This window comes from Apium graveolens, chromosome 4, assembly GCF_009905375.1.
Source record: "Apium graveolens cultivar Ventura chromosome 4, ASM990537v1, whole genome shotgun sequence".
Taxonomy (NCBI): Eukaryota; Viridiplantae; Streptophyta; class Magnoliopsida; order Apiales; family Apiaceae; genus Apium; species Apium graveolens.
In genome coordinates, this window is record NC_133650.1 from 46,961,619 (window position 1) to 46,983,122 (window position 21,504).

The 21,504-nt window shown below is 35.4% G+C and overlaps 3 protein-coding genes across 4 annotated transcripts; 2 read left to right on the forward strand and 1 right to left on the reverse strand.

Moving 5' to 3' along the window:
- The first annotated feature begins 8,239 nt into the window (after positions 1–8,239).
- LOC141717964 (cyclic dof factor 1-like) lies at positions 8,240–10,317 on the forward strand. The gene is made up of 2 exons (XM_074520271.1): positions 8,240–8,461; positions 9,013–10,317. Exons 1-2 carry the CDS (start codon positions 8,357–8,359, stop codon positions 10,168–10,170), a joined length of 1,263 nt encoding a protein of 420 aa, XP_074376372.1. The 5' UTR covers positions 8,240–8,356; the 3' UTR covers positions 10,171–10,317.
- A 2,193-nt stretch (positions 10,318–12,510) lies between these two features.
- Positions 12,511–13,365, forward strand: LOC141717966 (protein DMP9-like). Its single transcript, XM_074520275.1, has one exon. The coding sequence runs from the start codon at positions 12,536–12,538 to the stop codon at positions 13,190–13,192; it is 657 nt and encodes a 218-aa protein (XP_074376376.1). The 5' UTR covers positions 12,511–12,535; the 3' UTR covers positions 13,193–13,365.
- A 208-nt stretch (positions 13,366–13,573) lies between these two features.
- Positions 13,574–19,521, reverse strand: LOC141717965 (beta-1,3-galactosyltransferase GALT1-like). 2 transcript variants are annotated; one of them, XM_074520272.1, is made up of 8 exons: positions 19,242–19,521; positions 17,465–18,523; positions 16,265–16,494; positions 15,759–16,040; positions 15,409–15,537; positions 15,161–15,340; positions 14,201–14,308; positions 13,574–14,089 (listed from the first exon to the last, which is right to left on the reverse strand). In XM_074520272.1, exons 2-8 carry the CDS (start codon positions 18,222–18,224, stop codon positions 13,880–13,882), a joined length of 1,899 nt encoding a protein of 632 aa, XP_074376373.1. In that variant the 5' UTR covers positions 18,225–18,523; positions 19,242–19,521; the 3' UTR covers positions 13,574–13,879. The 2 variants fall into 2 exon arrangements, with proteins under 2 accessions (XP_074376373.1, XP_074376375.1); XM_074520274.1 differs by lacking the exon at positions 19,242–19,521 and adding an exon at positions 19,140–19,160.
- Positions 19,522–21,504: the final 1,983 nt, after the last annotated feature.

A 21,504-nucleotide genomic window follows, 5' to 3' on the forward strand; every position in this document is an offset into this window, starting at 1 on the left:
ACACTACACATTGTACACACTTCAGAATCTCTTCTCAGAGACAAAGCTGCTGTCAACAGGCTGCCTTCTCAAGCTGGTGAGCCATCTGAAGAATTTGGAGTAAATTCTAATGATGATGACTCTAATTCTTTGAATGAGAGCATGAACTTAGGGGGAGTAGCAGGCCCAAGTTCTGTTCCTAATCTTCCTGCATGGGCATGGGCAAAACCATCAACACCAGGAGAGTTTGGTGTCACTTTGGTCAAACAAGTCATGACAATTCAGCAGGCCATTCAGGAGACTCAGGATGCTGGTACCAAGGCAATTCTTCAAGCTCATCTGGAATCTCTGCATCTCTTGCAGTTGTAGCATTACCAGCAAAATCTAAGTGTGGATGAGCTCAAGCTGGACATTGCTGATCTGAAATCCTACAATGCTGAGAAATTGGATTCAGTTATACCCTATGATACTATGCAAGATTTGTTGGGGAGACTGAGGAAGGCCTCTGATGCTGACAAGAGGCTGGCCAGATTGGAAGATAGGGTTCAAATCATTGAAGACTCTATGGTCACCATTCTTCAGAATCAACAAACTCAAACAAATCTACTCATGCAGCTGGCACAAGCACAAGGCTTGACCCCTACCCTTGATGATAACAAAAAGGGGGAGAATAAAGGGGAAGGGGAAGGAGAGCCATCTACAACAGTTCAGATTTCTCAAGTGCTAGTTTCTGTCATCACAACTTCTCCACCAATTCAAGTCAAAGGAAAGCTAGATGGAATTGATCTAATCCAGATAGCAGCAGCTGAATTGCAAGTCAAAGAGCAAAGGAAGAAGATTGATGAAAAGATGCAACTAATATTTGGTTCTACAACTTCTCAATCACAATCTGTGAAGCATAGCACAAAAGTGGAATCAATTATTATGGAACTCAAGCCAGTAGGGAGGCATAAGGATGGAGAAACTTCTTCCAAAGATCTGCAACCTATGGTTCTCAAGCCCAACAACAGATCCAATAAGGACTCTACAAAGAATCCTCTAAAAGAGGTGGATTTTCCTCTTCCAAAAGCTGATGAGGACAAGCTTTTAGGTAGAAGTATTGCATATCTCAAAGAGACCATGGATGAGGCTGTAAGGAGAAACATAGCTATTATCTTCAGAGAGGGAAAGAGCATATGTGTGATGCAAGGACATCCCAAATTCTCAATAGCCAAGAGGGAAGAAACCAAAAGGTTGAAGGAAGAAGCCAAACAGCTAAAGGCTGACAAAAGAGCACAAGCAAAGCTTGAAAAACAGCTAAAGTCAAGTCAGGCTGAAGAACAGAAAGAAATTGAAGACAAAGGTGAAGATGAAGCTATGGGGACATGGTTGGTACTGAGATGGAGGAAAGAAGTAAGGAAGAATGGCAGAAAGGGAAAAGAAAGAAGGTCAATGCAAATAGAAAGAAGGTAGATAAGACTGAAGAAACCCAATCAATATCCAAACCACTACCCTCTATTCCTGAACCCATTGTACCTGACCCCTTCATGAACATTCATGGTGAAACAATCATTCCCAAGGAGGAACCAATTGATTGGGACACCATCAAATTTCCCACCTTCCTAACCTCTTCTCCACCATCAAAGAAGCAGAAAAGAAGAATCAAATCAACACCCTCTAAAGCCTCAATCAAATTCACACAGAAACCTAAGCCTAAACCTCAAACCTCTAAAGATGATTATGTTCACATCTGTGACATAAAAGAATTTTCAAACATTGAACTCTATCTGGATGAGCTGGAGGATGTAAGGGGAATAGCTGCCTACAGACAGCTACCAGAAAGACTAGTGTTCAAATACAAAGGAGCTGGGGAAAGAACATGGCCTCTTCACAGAATTCTGAATGAAGGCTACTCTACCTTGATTAGAGTCTACTCAGCCATACATAAGGATTCTGGCTTTACCAGAACTTCCAGGACTGAGATTCTCAACAAGATTGCCAACATAAGAAAAACTTGGAGGGAGCCCAATGCCTTGCCTAGAACTTTACTCATTCAAGAGAGAGGTATTACAATTCACAAATCACCTCATTGGTTGATGGAGTTCAGAGACAACAAAGGAGTCAGAAGATTTTTCAGAATTGAAGATCAGCTAAAGATTGCCAGTAATGAAACTCTCAAGGATATGCAATCTAAGTTAGATATCAATGAAGAAGATGAAGCTGAATTCTACAGACAACTTCAACTTCAAATAGAGGAGAATGACAGGAGGCTAGGAAAGAAAACCAGGGATCAAAGGAAAAGAAAGTAATTTGCTCAGGCTAAAGGAGCACCCTTGGAAACAATGTATTTCTTCAATTTCATCTCAGCATATACACTTTTGCAACACTTTTGAATTTCTGCTTTGTTACAGTTTATACATTTGTTAAGTGTTTTGTTATCATCAAGCTAAACCCAAATTTATGCCTACAGTTCTAGTAGACATAAATAGGGGGAGATTGTTAGGAATATGTGTATTAGTTTGATGATAAGTTCAGCAAAACACTTAAGTAGAAATCTAGTGTTTGTAGCCTCAACGGATAAGACCATCTTGTCTATTCGTTGAAGGAGTAGCCTTACTTAGCAATAAGTTTGGTATTGTAGCACATCTCACTTTCTGATTTCAAGCTGTAATTCTTAGATGTTGTTAGGAGATAATCAGTCATGTTGACTGCTAATGGATGTACAAATAGGAGGGCTAATTGTAAATATTTCATGCCTTGTAATTTTGTATAAGTGAAGAAGTGTCAACGGATATTGAAGACCTTCAACGGATAAGAAACTAAGCTTCAACGGATGTCTCTAATGCTTCAACGGATAATATCCATCAACGGATAAGTGCTTCAACGGATAAAGCTTCAACTGCTAGAGCATCAACGGATAAAGCCATCAACGGATGAAAGCTTCAACGGATGCACTGCTAGAGCATCAACGGATAAAGTCATCAACGGATGAAAGCTTCAACGGATGCTCAGTCTCATAGCAGTTGATAGTGACAGTTAACAAAGCTGACAGAGGCACATGGATTGACAGAGATGTGGTAGCCTATTTCAGGAACAGCAGAAAAAGCAGCCGTTTTTAGTCTGGTTCATAATGGAAAGTCAACAGATAATTCCATATTACACTGGATAAAAATGGAACAGAAACAAGTGGAGAACTATTGTCTTATTGTACTTTATCTTTGTCTTCACTTGTAAACTTGATGTTATATAAACCAAGTAGTAGCTAGTAATTAGATGTGAATTTTCCCTGAGCTGTTTAGAAATATCAAGAGAGAAAATTATCTAGTTTGTACTAGGAAGCAGCTGTGATTTAATTTTGAATCACAGATTTTCTGAAATAACACATCTCTGGTGGAACAACAAATCCACCAGAAAAGTTTTTAAGTTCTTTGTGTTCATTACATTTGTATTTAAATATATATATGTCTGCATCAGCTCCAAGCAATTCACACACATTTGATCACTCAAACACTTAGTCTTACAAATTGCTCAAAACTTGAAAAAGTTTTGAGATTTACATTCAACCCCCCCTTCTGTAAATCTCATTGTTAGTCCACTGGGAATAACAAAAAGTTGAAAGCCTAGCCTATTGGTAGTTCCCACCTCAGCCACAGCGGCATCAACGCCTACAGGAAACTGCGGAACATTTTCTATTCGTTCGTGAATTGGAAGCTTGGTCATGTTTATCTTGTCTAGATGTTGTTGTGTATGAAGAAATGAAGCAAGGGTGAGCGAAACAGCTCACCAAAATAACATATATATTTTATGATTAATAATATATGAGCATTCTCATAGTATTTATGAAAGTCTTGGTCAAGCAAATATGAACCAAGTTTGATATCTTAACGCGATGAAGTCGCAAAATATTCAATATATATATACTTTCAAAATATATATAGTTTGTTTAATAGTGCAAAGTATCTTTATCGATAACTTTCTAAAAAACTTTTTATGCATAAGATAATCATTTACTAGATATAAGTTTAAAAGATGAAGTTACAAAATACTCCAATATACTTATATCTCTTCCGAAAACTACTTGAACTACCATTGTTCAAAGTATAATTTGTTCAAAAGTTCATCATATATCGATGAAATTACAAGGTAAGACATGTATATAACTCATTTTGAGAAGAAACTCTTTGAAACCTCTGTGTGAAAGTAAACACAAGGTTTTATTCAAATACATTTGGAAGAAGGAAACCACTGGAATAACGTGATACCTTTTCTTATTAGGCAATGTATCACTCTCTATAATTCTCTACTAGTAGAAGGACGAATTCCTTTGAGTCATCACCCTGGCCACATGAGGGCATTATGTTGGACTGTCCCACAGCCTCCTACGCTTTGATGGACTGTCCCACAATCTCTTACACTTTGATGGACTGCCCCGCAGCTCTGACACTCACTTTGGCACACAAGGTGCCACACCATTCTAGTTCCTTGAAGAAACCTATCCTTATAATTGGAATCCGAAATTAATAGATATTCCCCGAGTGTATAATAGCTCGTTGATAGGTACAACATTATATATACAACTACTTCCCGAATGTGGGCAAGTAACCAAAACTTTCTTTATCAATTCAGTAACCTTGTTGCGAAAATAAAATACATCACTGAGACGGATCCCATACATTTTGAGCGGGTATTTAAATCCCCCTTTAAAGGAAATGTTAAATTTAAAAATGGGTTTGAGATCCGCTCTAACTTTTAAAATTATTTTGAAGACTTGAAAATATTTTTGAAAATGTTTGGGATAAGGATGATTTAATAAAATAAATCAGTTCCAAAATATTAGAAAAATATATGAATAATATTCCTTAAATAATATTCCAATAAATAATAGTTCTTATAAAATAATTGAATTAAAAGTTTTGAAAATAATACTTGAAACAAATAATAATTAACAAAAGGTATACTTATATGAAAGTAAAATCTTTATTTGAATAATCAAAAATAATATTTTGATTATTATTCAAAACTATCGAATATACCTTATTCGATTAATAGTTATAGAAAACTATATATATAATATAATCGGGAACATCGCCTCCCGGTTTAGAAAAAATTTCAACTTTGGGTCCCCTATACTAAGGGTATACGCAAATACTGTTTATCTCTAGCATATGTATTATGCAGTTCGTAAGCTCTACCTTAAAGCAATTGTATTTGACAAAGAAATATCACGATTTCATAACATGCATGCATATTTATATCGTATCAACATGCTTCCCAAAACATACACGCAACAATATATCGCAAGATTTGCTAACAATACTCATGCAATTATCTCAAGATAACGCATATATATATATCATCACAACAACAGTAATACAGGTAGAAAACTTGCCTGAGTGTTCCGGGGTAGACTTAAGCTTAGAGTGGGTCCGGTAACCTATGAAGAACAATATAAGCCGAAATTAATCCTTGGTCGCTTAAGAAACTAAACTTTACTCGTGCATATCCTAATGTTCGCTTTTACACTTAAAGATTTACATTTGTCGCTCGAGTACACTCGGCTCCACCATTTTTATAAAATTAATCGTTAAATATTTTAAGGAGACTCTTTCGCGAGGACTTTACTTAACTGCCTAATCAACTTTACATAATTTTTTCGTATTCCGATTAATCTTTTAAGGGCCTTAAACATGGTCTCAAAGTTACTCGAGGGGTAAGGGTTCGTTCGCGAAACGCCATTACTTAAAACGGTCGTTTCTCCTAAATCGTAAATCAGATTAAAGCGATCTACATATCAAAAAGAAGCTTAAAACATAGCCTACCTAGGCATGGCGATGGTGGGTTCATGGAAGTGGGTGTTCTGGTCCAAAATTTAAGCACAAAAACAGTTTCTAGAAAAACGGGCATTACGACGGCTATATTTTAGCGATTCCCAAATTTATAACATCACTAAACAACACCAATCCACCACAATACACCCCCAACACAACCACAAAACAATATCACTCATCCACCAACATTATACCATGAATATAAATCAAAACAAGCCAAGAATCTTCAAGAACAACAAGTACAACTCTTAACTCCAATAATCAACAAAACACTTTAACAACCAAGATCTAAACATGCTTATATAACTACTACACTTAATCCATCATCCAATCATCATAATAACTCAAACTAATCCACTTAACACTAAGGAGTTGAAGATTTATACCTCTCTTGGAGCTTTGAAACAATGCAAAAGCTTTGAAAGTTCTAGGGGAGCCTTGATCTACTCCTAAACAACCTTGATCTTGCCATTAAAATCAAGAAATCAAGTTTAATTTCTTGAAAACACTATTCATCATCTTCTTTGATGAATTATTAAAAAATATGGGAATGGAATTGGAAGCTTAAACTTCTAGGAAGTATGTAACTAACCAAGGAGAAGCTTAGATAATTACCTTGTAAAATAGTAAGTGGTGGAGCTTAGACTTGGCTTTTCCAAGAAAAGAGGTCGAGAGCTTGATGGTGAGGAAGGAAGAAGAAGGCTTGCTTGCTTGGTTACTTTGTATTTATATGCTAACTTGATTGGTTATAGCTTAACCTAGGTTAATCAAATGGTTAAAATACTTGGCTAAGATTCATTCTTGCAAAAAAATATCTCCTACAATGCTTACATCATCATCCTTGCATCATCTTCTTGCCATTTAACAATTCCTTGTGGTTTGATGATTTCATACTCCACTAATCCCTTTGATTAGTGCTTAATTGATTGGTTAGTCCATTGGTCGCTTATTTATTTTACGGTTCGCTTAACTCTCGTTCTCGTTGATCGTTTGAGGGATCATATACGGAATCTTATTACTTGTGCTTCCCTTAAATTTTCTTAATATCTTATATTCCTTTAATGATCCTCTATTATAATCCTTGAATTGAATTCCTTTTAATAATGTTGCCTTGTACTTAATTCTTTCGGTATCTGGTGGATTTTCGGGAAAAACTAAAGTGTTCGAATTCGAGTTCTGACGACCTTTACATACACTTATTTACATACACTTATTTACTTTATTGAATACTAATATGATCTCAGAATTCCCATAACAATATCCTATATAGTGTGGTCTGATAATTTTCCTTAATCAGCACAATCAGCAAAAAGTTATTATTCATAAGGATTACAAAATTTCAAAAATTGGGGTTATTACACAAATGCAGCCAACTAGGATAAACAACAAGCCCACCACAGGCCTCCCAAATATCATAATTTGTTGGTGCAATTAGTAGTAGTACAATGCCTTATAAACTGAACAGAAGTCTCAAATCTCCTCAATGTGGGACTGGAGTGTTACAAACTCCCCCACTTAAATGTTTGACGTCCTCGTTAGGCCAGAACAGACAGCCCATAGGTCCGGATCCTCTTTATCCATTGTGGGGTAATACCGGTTGATTGCGTGTCCCTACCTCCGGATCTTTGTCCATTGTGGGAATACCACCAGTTTTCGTGTCCCCACCTCCAATAACTTGACGCATCAAGCTTTTGAGTACCATATGTGATAAACGGGTCAAATCCGAATATTTTTCAAAACCGGGTCAAATTCCGATTTCGAGTCTGAAATAAATCGAAGGTTATTATCTCAAATGCAGCCGATTTGGATAAATAACAAGCCCACCATAGACCTTCAAAATATCGTGATTTGTTGGTGCAATTATTAATAATACTTTTCCTTATAAACCGAACAGAAGTCTCAAATCTACTCCATATGGGACTAGGATGTTACACTTAATTTGCATCAATCCTTACGGGAGTCACCTGAGTGCACAGTAAAAGAGGAAAAAAATTAACACCAATAAATTTTTTATCATGTGCTCATGGATAAAAAATAAGATAATAAGTGTTATTTTACATTTTGTGATTTGTCATTATATTATTAATAATAATAGACCCCATAAACATATTCACCAATTAAAACAATACAACTCATGCAAGGTTTATAGATGTGACGTGACCGCAAACAAAAGAACAGTTAAATCCCTCAAAAAAAAAGAACAGTTAAAAATGTCCGGAAAGTGGAGCAGTGAAAAATACTAGGTTAGGATTGAGTAAAACAAGGGAAGCCCAAAAGTGTGCTGACATGGAGAAAGTGAAGTATGAAAATGAAGACAGCTCATATCGCATAGAATTAACAAAGGAAAAGTAGATACATAGCAAATCTCACAAAAGGCCACAAACATAATTTGTGGTGGAGAATTAATCCCACTTTGGTGACCTGTCACCTCCAATCCCCACAAACAAATGTCTACAAAACCAAACAGGCAACAAGTAGAATCAAACACAAACCCCATACTCATCTCTCTTCTTTCCTAGTCCTACTACACAAACACAAATACTACTGCAACTTGTACTAATTCAAGAAGCATGATCAGGTTGTTTGGTATGACGATTCATTCCATCCCCGACAAGGAAGATTATCTTGTATCCACAACTACTACTACAACCACTACAAATTCTACTAATACCAAGGTAAAAGTTCCATGTTTTTGTGCTGGACTAAATCAACATTTGACCCCTTTTTTATTAGATTCTGGTATTTGATCTTAAAGTTAACATGTAAGGAAGCCTTTGTAAATCAAAGCACACATATCTCGTAGTATATCTCACGAAGGAAGCAGAGGTATGATGTACGCAGACCATAGTTTTACGAAGTAGGGGTTGTTTCTCGATTTACAAGTAAATATGTGTTTAAGCCTATTGTTCAAAGTTCTATTGACGCAAACTTATAAATTTTGTAGTAAAGAAGAGGTTAGGACATTTGACAATTTGGGATCATGTTATTGCTTCCTATTGTTATTTGTTCACTTGTTGGGGCAGGGTAAAGTAGATATAAAATCTATTAGATGTTATCAAATGCTTTTTCCGGTGGCTAGAAATGTCTATTAGTAACATTTAACTTGTCAAACTAAGGGCAGATCTCTATAAGAAATTAAATCCCCAGATTGTGATGATGTATTTATTCTATTTTCTTTTTAAGATGATAATTGTAACTTACCAAACATCCTTGTTTCTTGTTTCAGGATCTGACTCAAAGTGATCATGGAGAATCCACTGGAAGGGATGAAGTAGTTGAGCAAGCTAAAGAGGAGCCTAGCACAGCCAGCGCTGATGAAGAATTTTCTGTACCGGAGAGGGGTGGTCCGACATTGTCAGAAATAAGTGAAGAACCTGAAACATCTAGCGCCAACAAGGAAGGCTTGTTGTATACTAATGACAAGGAATCTGTTAATGAGACTTGTAATTCAGATGAACAGACTTTGGAAAGGCCTGACAAATTACTTCCGTGTCCACGATGTAGTAGTATGGACACAAAGTTTTGTTATTACAACAACTACAATGTTAGCCAGCCACGCCATTTCTGCAAAAAGTGTCAAAGATACTGGACAGCTGGAGGAACAATGAGAAGTGTGCCTGTGGGCTCTGGTCGTCGCAAGAACAAGTGCTCCCCTGCATCACGATATCGTCAAATCATAGTGACAGAAGCCCTCCAAGCTGCTGCTCAAGTTTGTGCTACAAATGGGATTTACCAACCCAATGGCAGTTTACTAGCATTTGCATCAGACTCAGCCCAGTGTAAAAATGTCTCTTCAGCAGTGATCCATATAACAAAACCAGGGAATCATGTTAGAAACAAATGTTTTGAAGAAACGCATGATGATAATTCAAGTGAATCCTCCAGCACTGTTTTGAATCCTCCAACACAACAACCTGCCTTCTGCCCTCCAGGGTTTCCGTCGCCATTTTACCCAGCTCCGTCTTATTGGGGTTGTCCAGCACAAAACCCTTGGAATATGCCGGGGTTATCTCCACATTGTTCTTCTGTCAAGCTCTCTGCCCGTAGCCCAGGATCTAATTCTCAAATACTGGGAAAGCATTTTAGAGAAGGAAGCAATATAAGGTCGTCAAATCCAGAGAAAGTAGACCCGGAGGAAGGACATTTGAAACGAGGGGTTTCAACTCCTCCCAAGACTTTGAGGATTCATGATCCAATTGAAGCTGCTCAAAGTTCTATACGGTTAACACTAGGAATCAAGAACGGACATACAAAACAAGTAAATGAGGCAAATCTTCAAGAGGCCTTCCCTGCAAAGGGATATCATATGACCAAAGCAGCTATGGTTTTGCAAGCAAACCCGGCAGCCTTGCATCGGTCATATAACTTCCTGGAGACAGCCTAAGAGCTGAAACAGAGTTGAAAGTTTGTTTCCTACTTTTAAATGACCTAAGCTACAGCCTGAAAACAAGTTGAAACCTCTTAACCAATGCCACTGCTGAAATAGTTCCTTTCTCGCTGGTGTTCCGACACACCTCAACCGGATGAACAGGTGACTGTATAATTTCTTCGAGGAGGTACATATAAATTCTAAACTGGCCAAATGTTTTACCACATTCTCATCTTTTTTTGCCCAGTAGACGTATGACTTTAAGCAAGTTCTGATGTACATATAAGCATTGTCGTATACTGATTTTACAAGCTAGATTAGAAGAAGCTAATTTGTGCGGTGAGGAGGGATTGCTTAATGTATAAAAGCGCTAATGCTTTCCAATAAAATTATCACTCTTGACTCGAATTTTCTTACAAAATCTCTAGTTATTAGTTCCATTAATCATATTATGTTCTGTTTTAAAACAGGTGAGAATGGAACATAGAAAAATAAAATTGATTCACATTTAGTTTAATTTGTGGATATGTAATTTATATATGTCAAGATGGAGTCCAATAATAGTCTTTTAATTCTACAACATCTATTTTATTTCGGTTTTATCCAATCTAATCATAAAGGCACAAATCACGTTAGAGATGAGAGATGATGTACAACTAACATCTCGTTAGTGTCACGTGTAACTCCATGAATATTAGATTATGTTGCACAATCTATGGAATAACTAAACAATCAAAATGTGATCTTGTATGTATTGCAGTTCTATAAACAAGCAACACACGATGAACATGATAAAATAACAAAATCAAATGTCACTAATCGAAGGATATATAAATCATAATCGACAATTAATACTTATTTTGCCTCATCATATGCGTAGCAAATAACTCCTCAGGATCAAACGGATTACACTGACAATAATACAACTGAATGCTTGTTTGTTTGTTTTTTGCCAAGGAATGCTTGTTTTAATTCACCATTAGCATAGTCAGGATAAAGCGGGATACATCGGCGATACAACCGAAGGAAATTTAATTACTGCCCCTAACATTAACATTGTTGAAGTTGAAACATCAAAACTATAGTTTTTTAAAATAAATGAACTAAAATCAAGATAGAATATCTTCCTTTGCGATAAAGAATGTGAGCCGGTTTGGGATGTTAAATTTTTTTTTGGAGTAATTAATAAATATTAGTTTTAACAATTTTAATGTACAAAATATATTTGGATTTGTATATTTAAAATCATAACTATTGTAAATATTATTAATATTAGTACTAAATTTATAAAATTTATATATTTTTTAGGGGGTGAAAATTAAAAATAAAATTATTTTAATATTAAATATGTAAATATGTAAAAAAATTTATAAATTTTAATACTCATTTTATGATTATACCCAAGCAAGGGTAGATTAGAAACCTCTGGTAAAATGCCGCCGCAACCCAACAGATAAAGTACATTACATAGGCTGTTTTAGGGATTGGCGATTTATCCATTCAGTGACTTTAGGCACTGGACGTTCCCAAAATGAGTAATGTCGGGTTGGGTGAATTCAATAATAGACGCCTGTTGGCATTCCAACCTTCCTTCGCTTTCAGGTGCTATCCGAAAGAAAATCCCGTACTTCTTTTCTTGGTGGTGACGGTCCTAAACCTATAAAACTTTTAGGGAGCAGATATGTGCAAATCCTGGGTGCACACCTTTTATTAGAATTAGGACCAAATTATACTTATTCAATAATAAAAGAGGCGGTTGGAGTTATATCTGCACAAGGGTATTACCGTCAAAATGTGCATCTATATATTAAAGCTATGCGCATATTAGCTCCCAACTTTTATCCAGAGAAATGTGAAAAACCTCCAAATTTTCATTTTTCAACCCAAGCTATTAGAGGGAGAAACGATAACAATGTTATCATTATACATTTTTTTATAAAATGTGAGGATTAATATAGTTGTCAATTGACGATACATTATGTCACTTCATCGTGATAAATTCTTTTCGGAGGCCGAAATTAAAATTGAATATTAAATTTGTAGAGAAGAAAGTAACTCTGAATTTGGATACTTTTAAATTTGAATTAGAAATTAAATTGCATGTTCTCAAAAAAAAAAAATTAAATTGCATGTAGTGAAAAATGAAGAGAATAACATCAAACTGCGGGGCCAACTATTTGCGAATAAACTGCATTACTGCAAAGCAGTTATCCTATGATATAAAACCGCTTAGGCAGTTACTTGCGGTTATAATTTAAAATTTAAAAATGAGAAAAATGCAGTTGTCAAAGCAGCTATAAATGGTGAAGTTGAGAGGGATTTGACAGTTTGATCATCTGCTAACTTAATATTTACAGTGCTTTGAAATCATTGCAAAATTATGGCTCAACCTGAAGAAATTGGAATAAAAGTTTACACCTCCCCAAAGTATGACCCCTCTTCTTCGTCTACTCAGCATGAGCAGCCTGCTCTGCCAGAGACAGCAAGTGGTCGTGGACGCAAACGACAAGCAGTTGCAAATGGGGTTCAGAAAACAATATCCAAAACCTCCATGCTCGTTAATTTTCTCCCAACAGGAACCCTTCTCACTTTCGAAATGGCACTTCCATCTATCTATGGGAAAGGGCATTGCACTTCTGTAAGCGTTGTTATGATGAATGTTCTCATGGGGATCTGTACTCTTTCATGTTTCTTTTTTCACTTTACGGATAGTTTCCGTGGTCCGGATGGGAAAGTTTTTTATGGATTTGTGACACCAAGTGGTCTCTCGTTGTTCAATCCCGGTAATGTTGAAGTTCCAAGGGATGACAGGTATAAACTTGGCTTCAATGATTTCGTCCATGCCATTATGTCTGTCATGGTTTTCGTGGCCATTGCTTTCTCTGACCATCGTGTCACGGATTGTTTGTTTCCTGGACACGCCAAGGAAATGGATGAAGTCATGCAGAGTTTCCCTTTGATGGTTGGAATTGTTTGCAGTGGTTTGTTTCTTATTTTCCCGACCACTCGCTCCGGTGTTGGGTTATTGCCTGCTTGATGTTATGTATTCTTACTGTATTCTACTCAAAAATATATTTCAGCCTATGTATTTTATCTATTAGGGAAGAAGCTGTGCTAGTACTGTTTGGTACCACCACTCATATAACACTGATATTGAATGGTGTTTGCGCTATGTTGTTATATGTTGTAATGTAATGTTCATCTGTTGAAGTCTTGTGGGTACTGCATAAACTATCAAACTTTGCTTTTGATTACTGTATGATTTATCTCCATTAAGAAAAGAGGTTACTGCTCTCGAATCTCGATGTCTGCATTAACCTCCATGGCCTGTTAAAGGTTCTTCTCACACATTGTCTCATAACAGTCTACTGGCCTTGTCTCTATCAACTACACTATCCTATGGAATAAACAACAGATATCATACAAAAGAATGATTAGTGCTTTGTACTCGATATAACATTGTGTTCTATACATATCTCGTTGACAAATGATACAAACTCATTTGTATCTATTCCTACAAACTATGCCTCACATCATATACATTACTACTATTTTCGTAATCATAGAACAGTAAAAGATTCCTACTAATCTCCCCCCAGTGCACGTTTTTCTTTCACTTCCACAGCGACTTTTTTTTTCAATTTTGCACCTTGGCCTGCTGATTTGAATCTGGTGTTGGTTACAAGGCAGATTCCCAGCAAAAAAAACTTCCAGAAATTATATGTTAATCACTGCAGCATGTGGCACGATTTCCTTCTTGAAGCTTCTGCCACAGACAAAGCAGCTCTCTTGGAGCTTGATAGTGGGCAATCACATAACCATCATTGCACCCCTCGTTAAAGATCCTTTCTTCCTTCGCATATGTAACTTCTAATCCTTTCTTCTTCATATCTGCAATCCAGATTCCCATTGCAACATCTTCGAGCTTGAACATCTGGAGTACATATTTATTTTTCATACAAGATGCATATTAGGATTTTTATTTTATCCATATTAGGATTCCCATCTTTAAGGTGAGCTGGAGAATCATCTTTATCATTAATACCTTAAGGCGGCCCTTTTTGTGTCTCCTGTAGATTGTTGTTGCTATATCATTAGTCACAACATACCCAGGACCATGTGCCCAAGGCGGGTAAGTATCTTCAGACCATTCCTTAAGAAAACAGGGGATATTAGACACACCGCTTAAAAATAGAACAGAAAATTTTAAAGATGCATTTCAAAATCCAAATCCTAACTTCTTAAGCATGTGAACGGTAGGAAAAACAAACTAACTGATCTCCTTCTCGAGTGGATGCAGAAATATTATAATAGATGTTTTTCCCAAGTGAAAAATAAAGAGAAAATGGAAGGTAAAGAACAAAAGTATTCTGTCCCGATTCATCTTTTTACTCATGTAGTCATGTACCTTTCCACATGACTACCAAGGTAGGCTTTGAAGTGTAACATATAAAATAAAGATTTAAGCATAGCCCTTATGCTTATTGCAATTTATTCTTAAGAAAAAAATAAGTAGAACTTAAATTCCAAGATTGAGGGACTACTTGCTTAAATTTTCATATTTAAACTAGCCATTTTCCCTTCATATATTTTTAAAATGCACAAAGAAGGAAGATTATCAACAAATTGTTAGGCATCACTTCTCCCTCGCTTGAATCTTCACTTAACTAGAAAGGCTTGTGGATTTGCATACGGTCCACTATGTGTTAATAATACATAGTAGTTTACGGGATTATATTTATGTCTATCAAAACAAATCTAGCAAAGTTGTGAAACTTTAAAAATTAGGGACACAGCAAACTGATATATTTCTGATATTCTCTAATAAAAACCCACTAATGCTGTAAATATAAAGGAACCTTAACCCAGTCTATAATTCTAGACTAGCAGACTAAACAACATATAGTTTCAGAACATAAATTACGTACTATTTTCACATAGAATGAACTTCTGTCTCTGATAGTCAAATGAATCATTTATATAAGAGTTCAAATGAGATAGATACCTCGGGGGTAATATGCCATTTGCTATCAGGATCCCTATGCGGTCGAGAATCTGAATTAATGAGACCATAAAGCAACCCGTGACTCACATGAAGTCCATTCAAGGAAGTAATTATTTCATCAATACGAACAAATGCATCATCATCTGTCTTCATGATATATTTCGCTGAAACCACCTGTGTCTATTGAAGAAAGATTTCAATAAGACAGGTAGTGGTTGTCTTGGCACAAAGAAAGGACAGAACATTACCCCATAGATGCAGATGGCTATTGTCTTCCATGAAATAAGGCTGTAGTAGTCAACAAAAGGCATGAGCTGTATATCTCCATATGTCCGTGCCTCATTCCAGAGCTCCTCATTCACCCTTTGATTCTTATGCTATAAGTTAAATACATTTTATTTAGTTAAATATTTAGGGTTTGCTAATCTAAGGATAGTTTTCCAATTTAAGATTTCTTGAAATCAAATTTAGGTTGATGACACCAATACCAGACTCGTCAACAATTGATATTCTTCAACAAAAGTAATGGCTGTGAACATTCTTTTATAAATGCACAGAGTATGCTCAGGCACACACACACACATAAAGTAGGACTCACCAAACCAACAAAAAAGCGCACTGCAACTTCTCCGGACCTTACGGCAGCATACTGCATCCACGTCCGCCTAACTGCCATCCGCCGCTTGAAGTTGTTCGCCGTAGAGAATACGCCAATAAAGAGATTTAATTGTTTATGAGGACTTAGTGGAGCTGATTTTAGTGCTTCCAAGTCAACTATGTGGTCTAAATCTTCAGAAGTGGGTAAACCACTAGCCACTACAGAAGCTAATCTCAAGTCTCCTGATATCCGTACTTCACTAACAAGCCATGGCTCTAAGGTCTGAACAGAATACATGCCAACTTGTTAACGGAAGTTTCATTGGAATATGTAATTTGATGGATGAAAATTATATAATTGATAGACACATGCAAGGATAAGGGATCCTTATACTGCCTTATATAATGATTAAGGAAACTCTAAATATCAGAAAATTATGGATATTATGGCAGATATCATGGCTATAATTTCTCTTTTTACAGTTAGAGAGGAGGGAAGGAGAGTACCTCACGTAAAGCAAATGATGTAATGTGCTTTCCATCTACTGTCATTTGGATTCCTTCCGATCCCACCCTAAGAGTAGCAACTGATAGATAACCTTGTTTAAAAGGAAAATATTTTCTTACAATAGATCCTTCTTGAATCATCGAAACCTTCCTTGTTTCATTTCTCTGGCTCCTAAGAACTCGGGTATCATCTTTACCCACCATCTCGTTGCACTGATCCAGTCCATCAACTGCAGTTTCACTTGATGTTGAGTATTTCAACAAGATATTTCAATGAAAAAACAAAGTATCTCTTCATAATTCACTTATAAATATATAAATTAAAAGACTATAACATGCACACAGTATACGTAATAGAGTTTGAATGATATAATTTTTACAGTTCAACAAGGAAAGATGCTATGGCCGACTAGCCAATGCATCCAACATCATTATGTATTTCTTTTGTTTTTCAGTAGCCAATAGGTAGCCTCCAAATTTCCATTTTAGGTTTTCCTTAAGCTGAATTTCAAGAGCTTGAAAGTAAACGCGTAAGAACAACATAATATTTCTTTTTAGTATGAACCCTATTTTACATGCAGAGCTGAACATTTAGTAATTAAAAAAGTGAAAATAACTGCACCACATCAGTATGAGTAAAAACCCTTACAAACAACTAGTTACACTTCCGATGTACTCTTCAGAATTCAGATAAGGAATTTACAATTCCATCCAAAAATGCAACAGTCTTTACATATTTAAAATATACTTTCCAACTGGTGAAAAAATCAACATGTTTCATATCAAAACTAGCAAGTGCTACAAACAAGGTACAATGTAGATAGTTATTTAGAACACAAGACTTCACACAGCTGCATGAACCTAATACGTAGCAGGTTTATCACTAACATATTACACCAGTTTATTAGACATATTTGCTCTATTCTTTCAGTTTCTGAAGATTAATCAAATACATTAATTTAAAATTATTACATCATATCCAAGGTATTCACGAAGTGTGGTTCTTTGGGGCTGGCCACTTAATTACTTATGAGCTAACTGATTCCTTCACGACCCCCAGGATTTACATACTTGCAGAAGTAACTTTAATATAATTTCATAATTAAGCACAATGCATAATCCCAACTGTTCCGTACTAAAAAAATCATGAGGAAACCCGCATATGCACACACACAAACAGATAAAATGTAAATATTGTACCTTTCTTATTCTTATCAGGATCAGGCGATGGGCAACGCTCTTCGTCACCCCAGTCATGGGCAACAGTCCAGGTGTTTTGAACAATTACAGGATCCTCAGTAATTTTATCGCCATGAAGCCTAACATTGTAGTGCAAAATTACAGGTGGATCTGGTTCCCCTGGAAGTGGTTCTCCAGTTAAGTCAATTCGAAAATTACCCAGAAGTCCATCTGGAATGCCAATTATTGTAATTGAAGAACCTTGTGTCAAGCCACAAGGAGCCCTTAATCTAAAACCCATATCGTTAAGTTCCGTATCATTCATTTTCTTAAGAAAATGGGGACATTGTTTTTCATTTCCCCTCCTACTCGAATTTTCATTTCTCTTCAGTCTTTCCTCTTCGACGGAAGCCATCAGAATATTCCAAGCAATGCCACCTTCCTTGATAGCCTCTACTGCGTTAGGTAGAGCTTGCTCATGACTGATCAAGTGCTTCATTAAGTTCCATGTATTCAGAGATTGTGTCTCTTCCTTGGAAATGTTCCTTTTAGCAAAAAGATTCAAGACGATGGTCTCGGCTGACACGACTTGGCTACTATTATCTGGATGCTGAACAGCTGGCGGACCTGTAGAACTGATCCATTGAAGAGGATTTGTACTATTGAAGTATACCGGACTTGCACGATAACTTTCCGTGACAGGATTTTTCATGACACAGTACCCCAGAACTAATAACATTAGACTGGATGCAAATAGAATACCCACATACCATTTCTTCATTTCGGTTCAATACCAATGTGTCTTAAATCATTAATTTTTCAACTCAATACATGTTCCTTACTAGCTGTCTGGAAAGCAACTTGGCAAAATAAGAGGTATTCTAGCGAAATCGATAAGATAACTTGAGGTACAGTGTTGCTTTTCTTGGAGTTAAGCTTCCAATCAAGATCATAAGTTGTATACTCGTCTCAACTATTTAATGTAAAGGGCATCTAATCCGTCTGTTCACACAGAGCCAATGTAAAACTCCACAATCCAAGCATTATCTCAGTATAACAAACCGCACCAAGAAGAATTCCCTGGAAGAATACAGATATAAGACACGCGATGCTAAAGTTCATTTCTAAATCGAGTATACTACTACCAACTTGCAAGTGAGTTCCTAAAATTAGAATTACATTGATAATATGGATGAATAAATTTCAAGCATTCACTAAATAAAGCAAATACATTGTACAGAGTACTTAAAATGCACCAAACATAACTAACAACAGAAATTAGCAAGTAAAGTAATTACGATGACAGCGACAATAAGTTGTTTTTCTCCGTAAATACTCCTACAAACAAACATAAAATTATCATATATTCCATTTCCACACACAGCAAGTAATCCGAAACAAAAAACTAATGACATAATTTTCAGATGCATACAATTACAAACTTAGAATTGGAAGATAAAATTGTACATAAAAATAATTTAGAAAAGAAATGCTACAAGCTAAATAATATAATTATGTTTAAAATGAGATCTAAGCATTCAACTGGCAATAAAATATAGTGAGAAAAGACCAAGTAGTCATGTAAAAGAACTCATAGATCTGCATAACAAAAACATGTATTTATAATTATAAATTTAGCTTAATGAACTTTAATCAAACTATTAACAAGCATATTAGCAAGCAAAATTTCACACACCGACAAGAAATGTATGAAGGAAAAGAGTAAAAATGAAGAGGGTAATAAGGTGAAATTACTGCTGTCTGAAAGTTTGAAAAGGGAGCAAAAGTACAGACATACCTGATAAATTGAAGGGGGAGAGAGAGAGAGAGAGAGAGAGAGAGAGAGAGATGAATTGGACTTGAAGTCTACGCGATAATATTGGTTGAAGTCTTTTTGTCAAGTGTTTAACAAGTCTAACTTGTACTGCTTCTTCGTCTTCTTCGTCGTCGTCTTTGAAAACTGTACGTACTGATGTTATTGGCTGTGTACGTATTTATTGTGTCTATATAAACACAAGAATTGCAACACTTCAAATAACTGGCCATTTTCTCGTTTTTTTCTTTTTAAAACTAATCATTGTATTATTTATTTGGATTAAGCCGAGTCATTTTGATTTTGTAGTGTACTCGAAAAGTTAACGCAAATACCAGACGGAAACAAATTTCTTAACACAACATCTGGTCAAATCATACCAAACGACCCAGAGGCCAGAAGTAACATACGTGTTTCAAAAATTGTGGAGTCGATTGACTACTGATTTTTAACCCTTCATTTGATCAAATTTTAGGGTAACCGAATTCAAAACCGATTTAGGCCCTCTTTGATATTTTTGTTCATAATTATAACATTTTTTTGACGAAAAATTGTCAGAAAGATATTTGATAAATTATAAAAAAGTTTGAAAAGCATTTTTATCTAAAACCGTCTATTGTTTTCGGCTTTTGTACTATCAATTTCATCATCAACCCTTATCAATATTTTTATAAATTATATCTCAAAATATGTATAAAGTAAAAAAAAATACAAAATAGTCATCTAATTTTCTTTTTTCACAACACTTTTTCTCACTACACACTTTCTCGCGACACAGTTTTCAACGGCACTCCCTAACTCCCAAATGGGGCCTACACACTTTCTTGCCACACAGTTTTCAACGGCACTCCCTAACTCTCAGGGCTCCACATGAGCTGGGTTGGGTCGGGTCGGTATCGACAATTTAGTGATTCAACTCATTTAATTCGGGTTTAAAAATTTTCAACCCATTAATATCAAAAAAAAATTATAACCCAACCCTATTATATGAGTGATGGGTTGGGTCAGGTTGGGTTGAATAAGTTGAATAAGCATAATAGTAGACAATAAAAAAATGCTACATATAAGAAATAAATGATCGTTCAAAATATTACATGTATATTAAAACAAGTATAAAGATATTTTATACCACAAATGTAAAGTTAAAGACAAACACAACTCTCGTAAAAATAAGTGAAAAGTTAAAGATACAATCTTCATTCAAGAAATATTAATTCTTAATTTCACAACCTATCAATATCTACTTTTGCTCTACATAAATATATGATAAACATAAATACTATAAACAATCAACTTGATTTAACATAATAGTTTGTGAAAACACCTTCTTATAGTGCAGCTCATTGTCCGCTTCATATGACCCGAGTTCAATTCAATTTAAAAAGTTTAGTCCAAAATTACGATCAAATTCAAAATATATTATTTTTATTACTTCATTTGTTTACTACCTAGTGCATAGTCATTTATGGGCAAAAGCAAATGTATCAGGTTGTGTCCAAAATTAAAATGGGTCGGGAGTCAGAAATATATAATAGAAATAAGCAGGGACTTAACAATTAGATCGGGTTGGGTTGGGTTAGGGTTTTAAAAAGTTAAAATCCGAACCAACCCAATATAATCGGTCGGACGGAAATTTAACCCAACTAACCCATGGGTTTGAATGGTTCGGTTTGGTCGGCCCAAATAAGGGTTGGTTTGTGCTGGTTTGATCGGTTTTGCTAACCCATAGCAGCCCTACTAACTTCCAAATGGGACCTTATTAAGAATTGTTCAAATTTGAATGTGTCACGAAAAATTAAACTCACCCAAATAGAACCAGGCATGAAATTATATATTTTTGTTTTATTAAAAAAAATTGACATTTTTTATAATGATACTTGAAATCTTTTTCAAAACCTATTTTTGATCATTTTGTCAAAAATTATCAAAAAATCAACTTCTACTTAAATTCTATTATTTTTAGGATGATATTAATTGTTATTATAATTAGATAATTTTATTTTATTTTAGTACCGTTTATAACTATATAATCTAACAAAAGGTGTGTATATATATATGATTAATTACACATACTCAAAAAATAGAATTAAATGAATTTAATAAATTTGAAATAAAGTTAATTAAATAATGATACCCGATTAGCAATGTGAATAATCTCCGATTTTCGAGTACTCATTTTTTCGGAACAAAATTGAGTTAAATTAATTTTCGATTTTTACAAACTTGACAAAAATATACAATATGAATG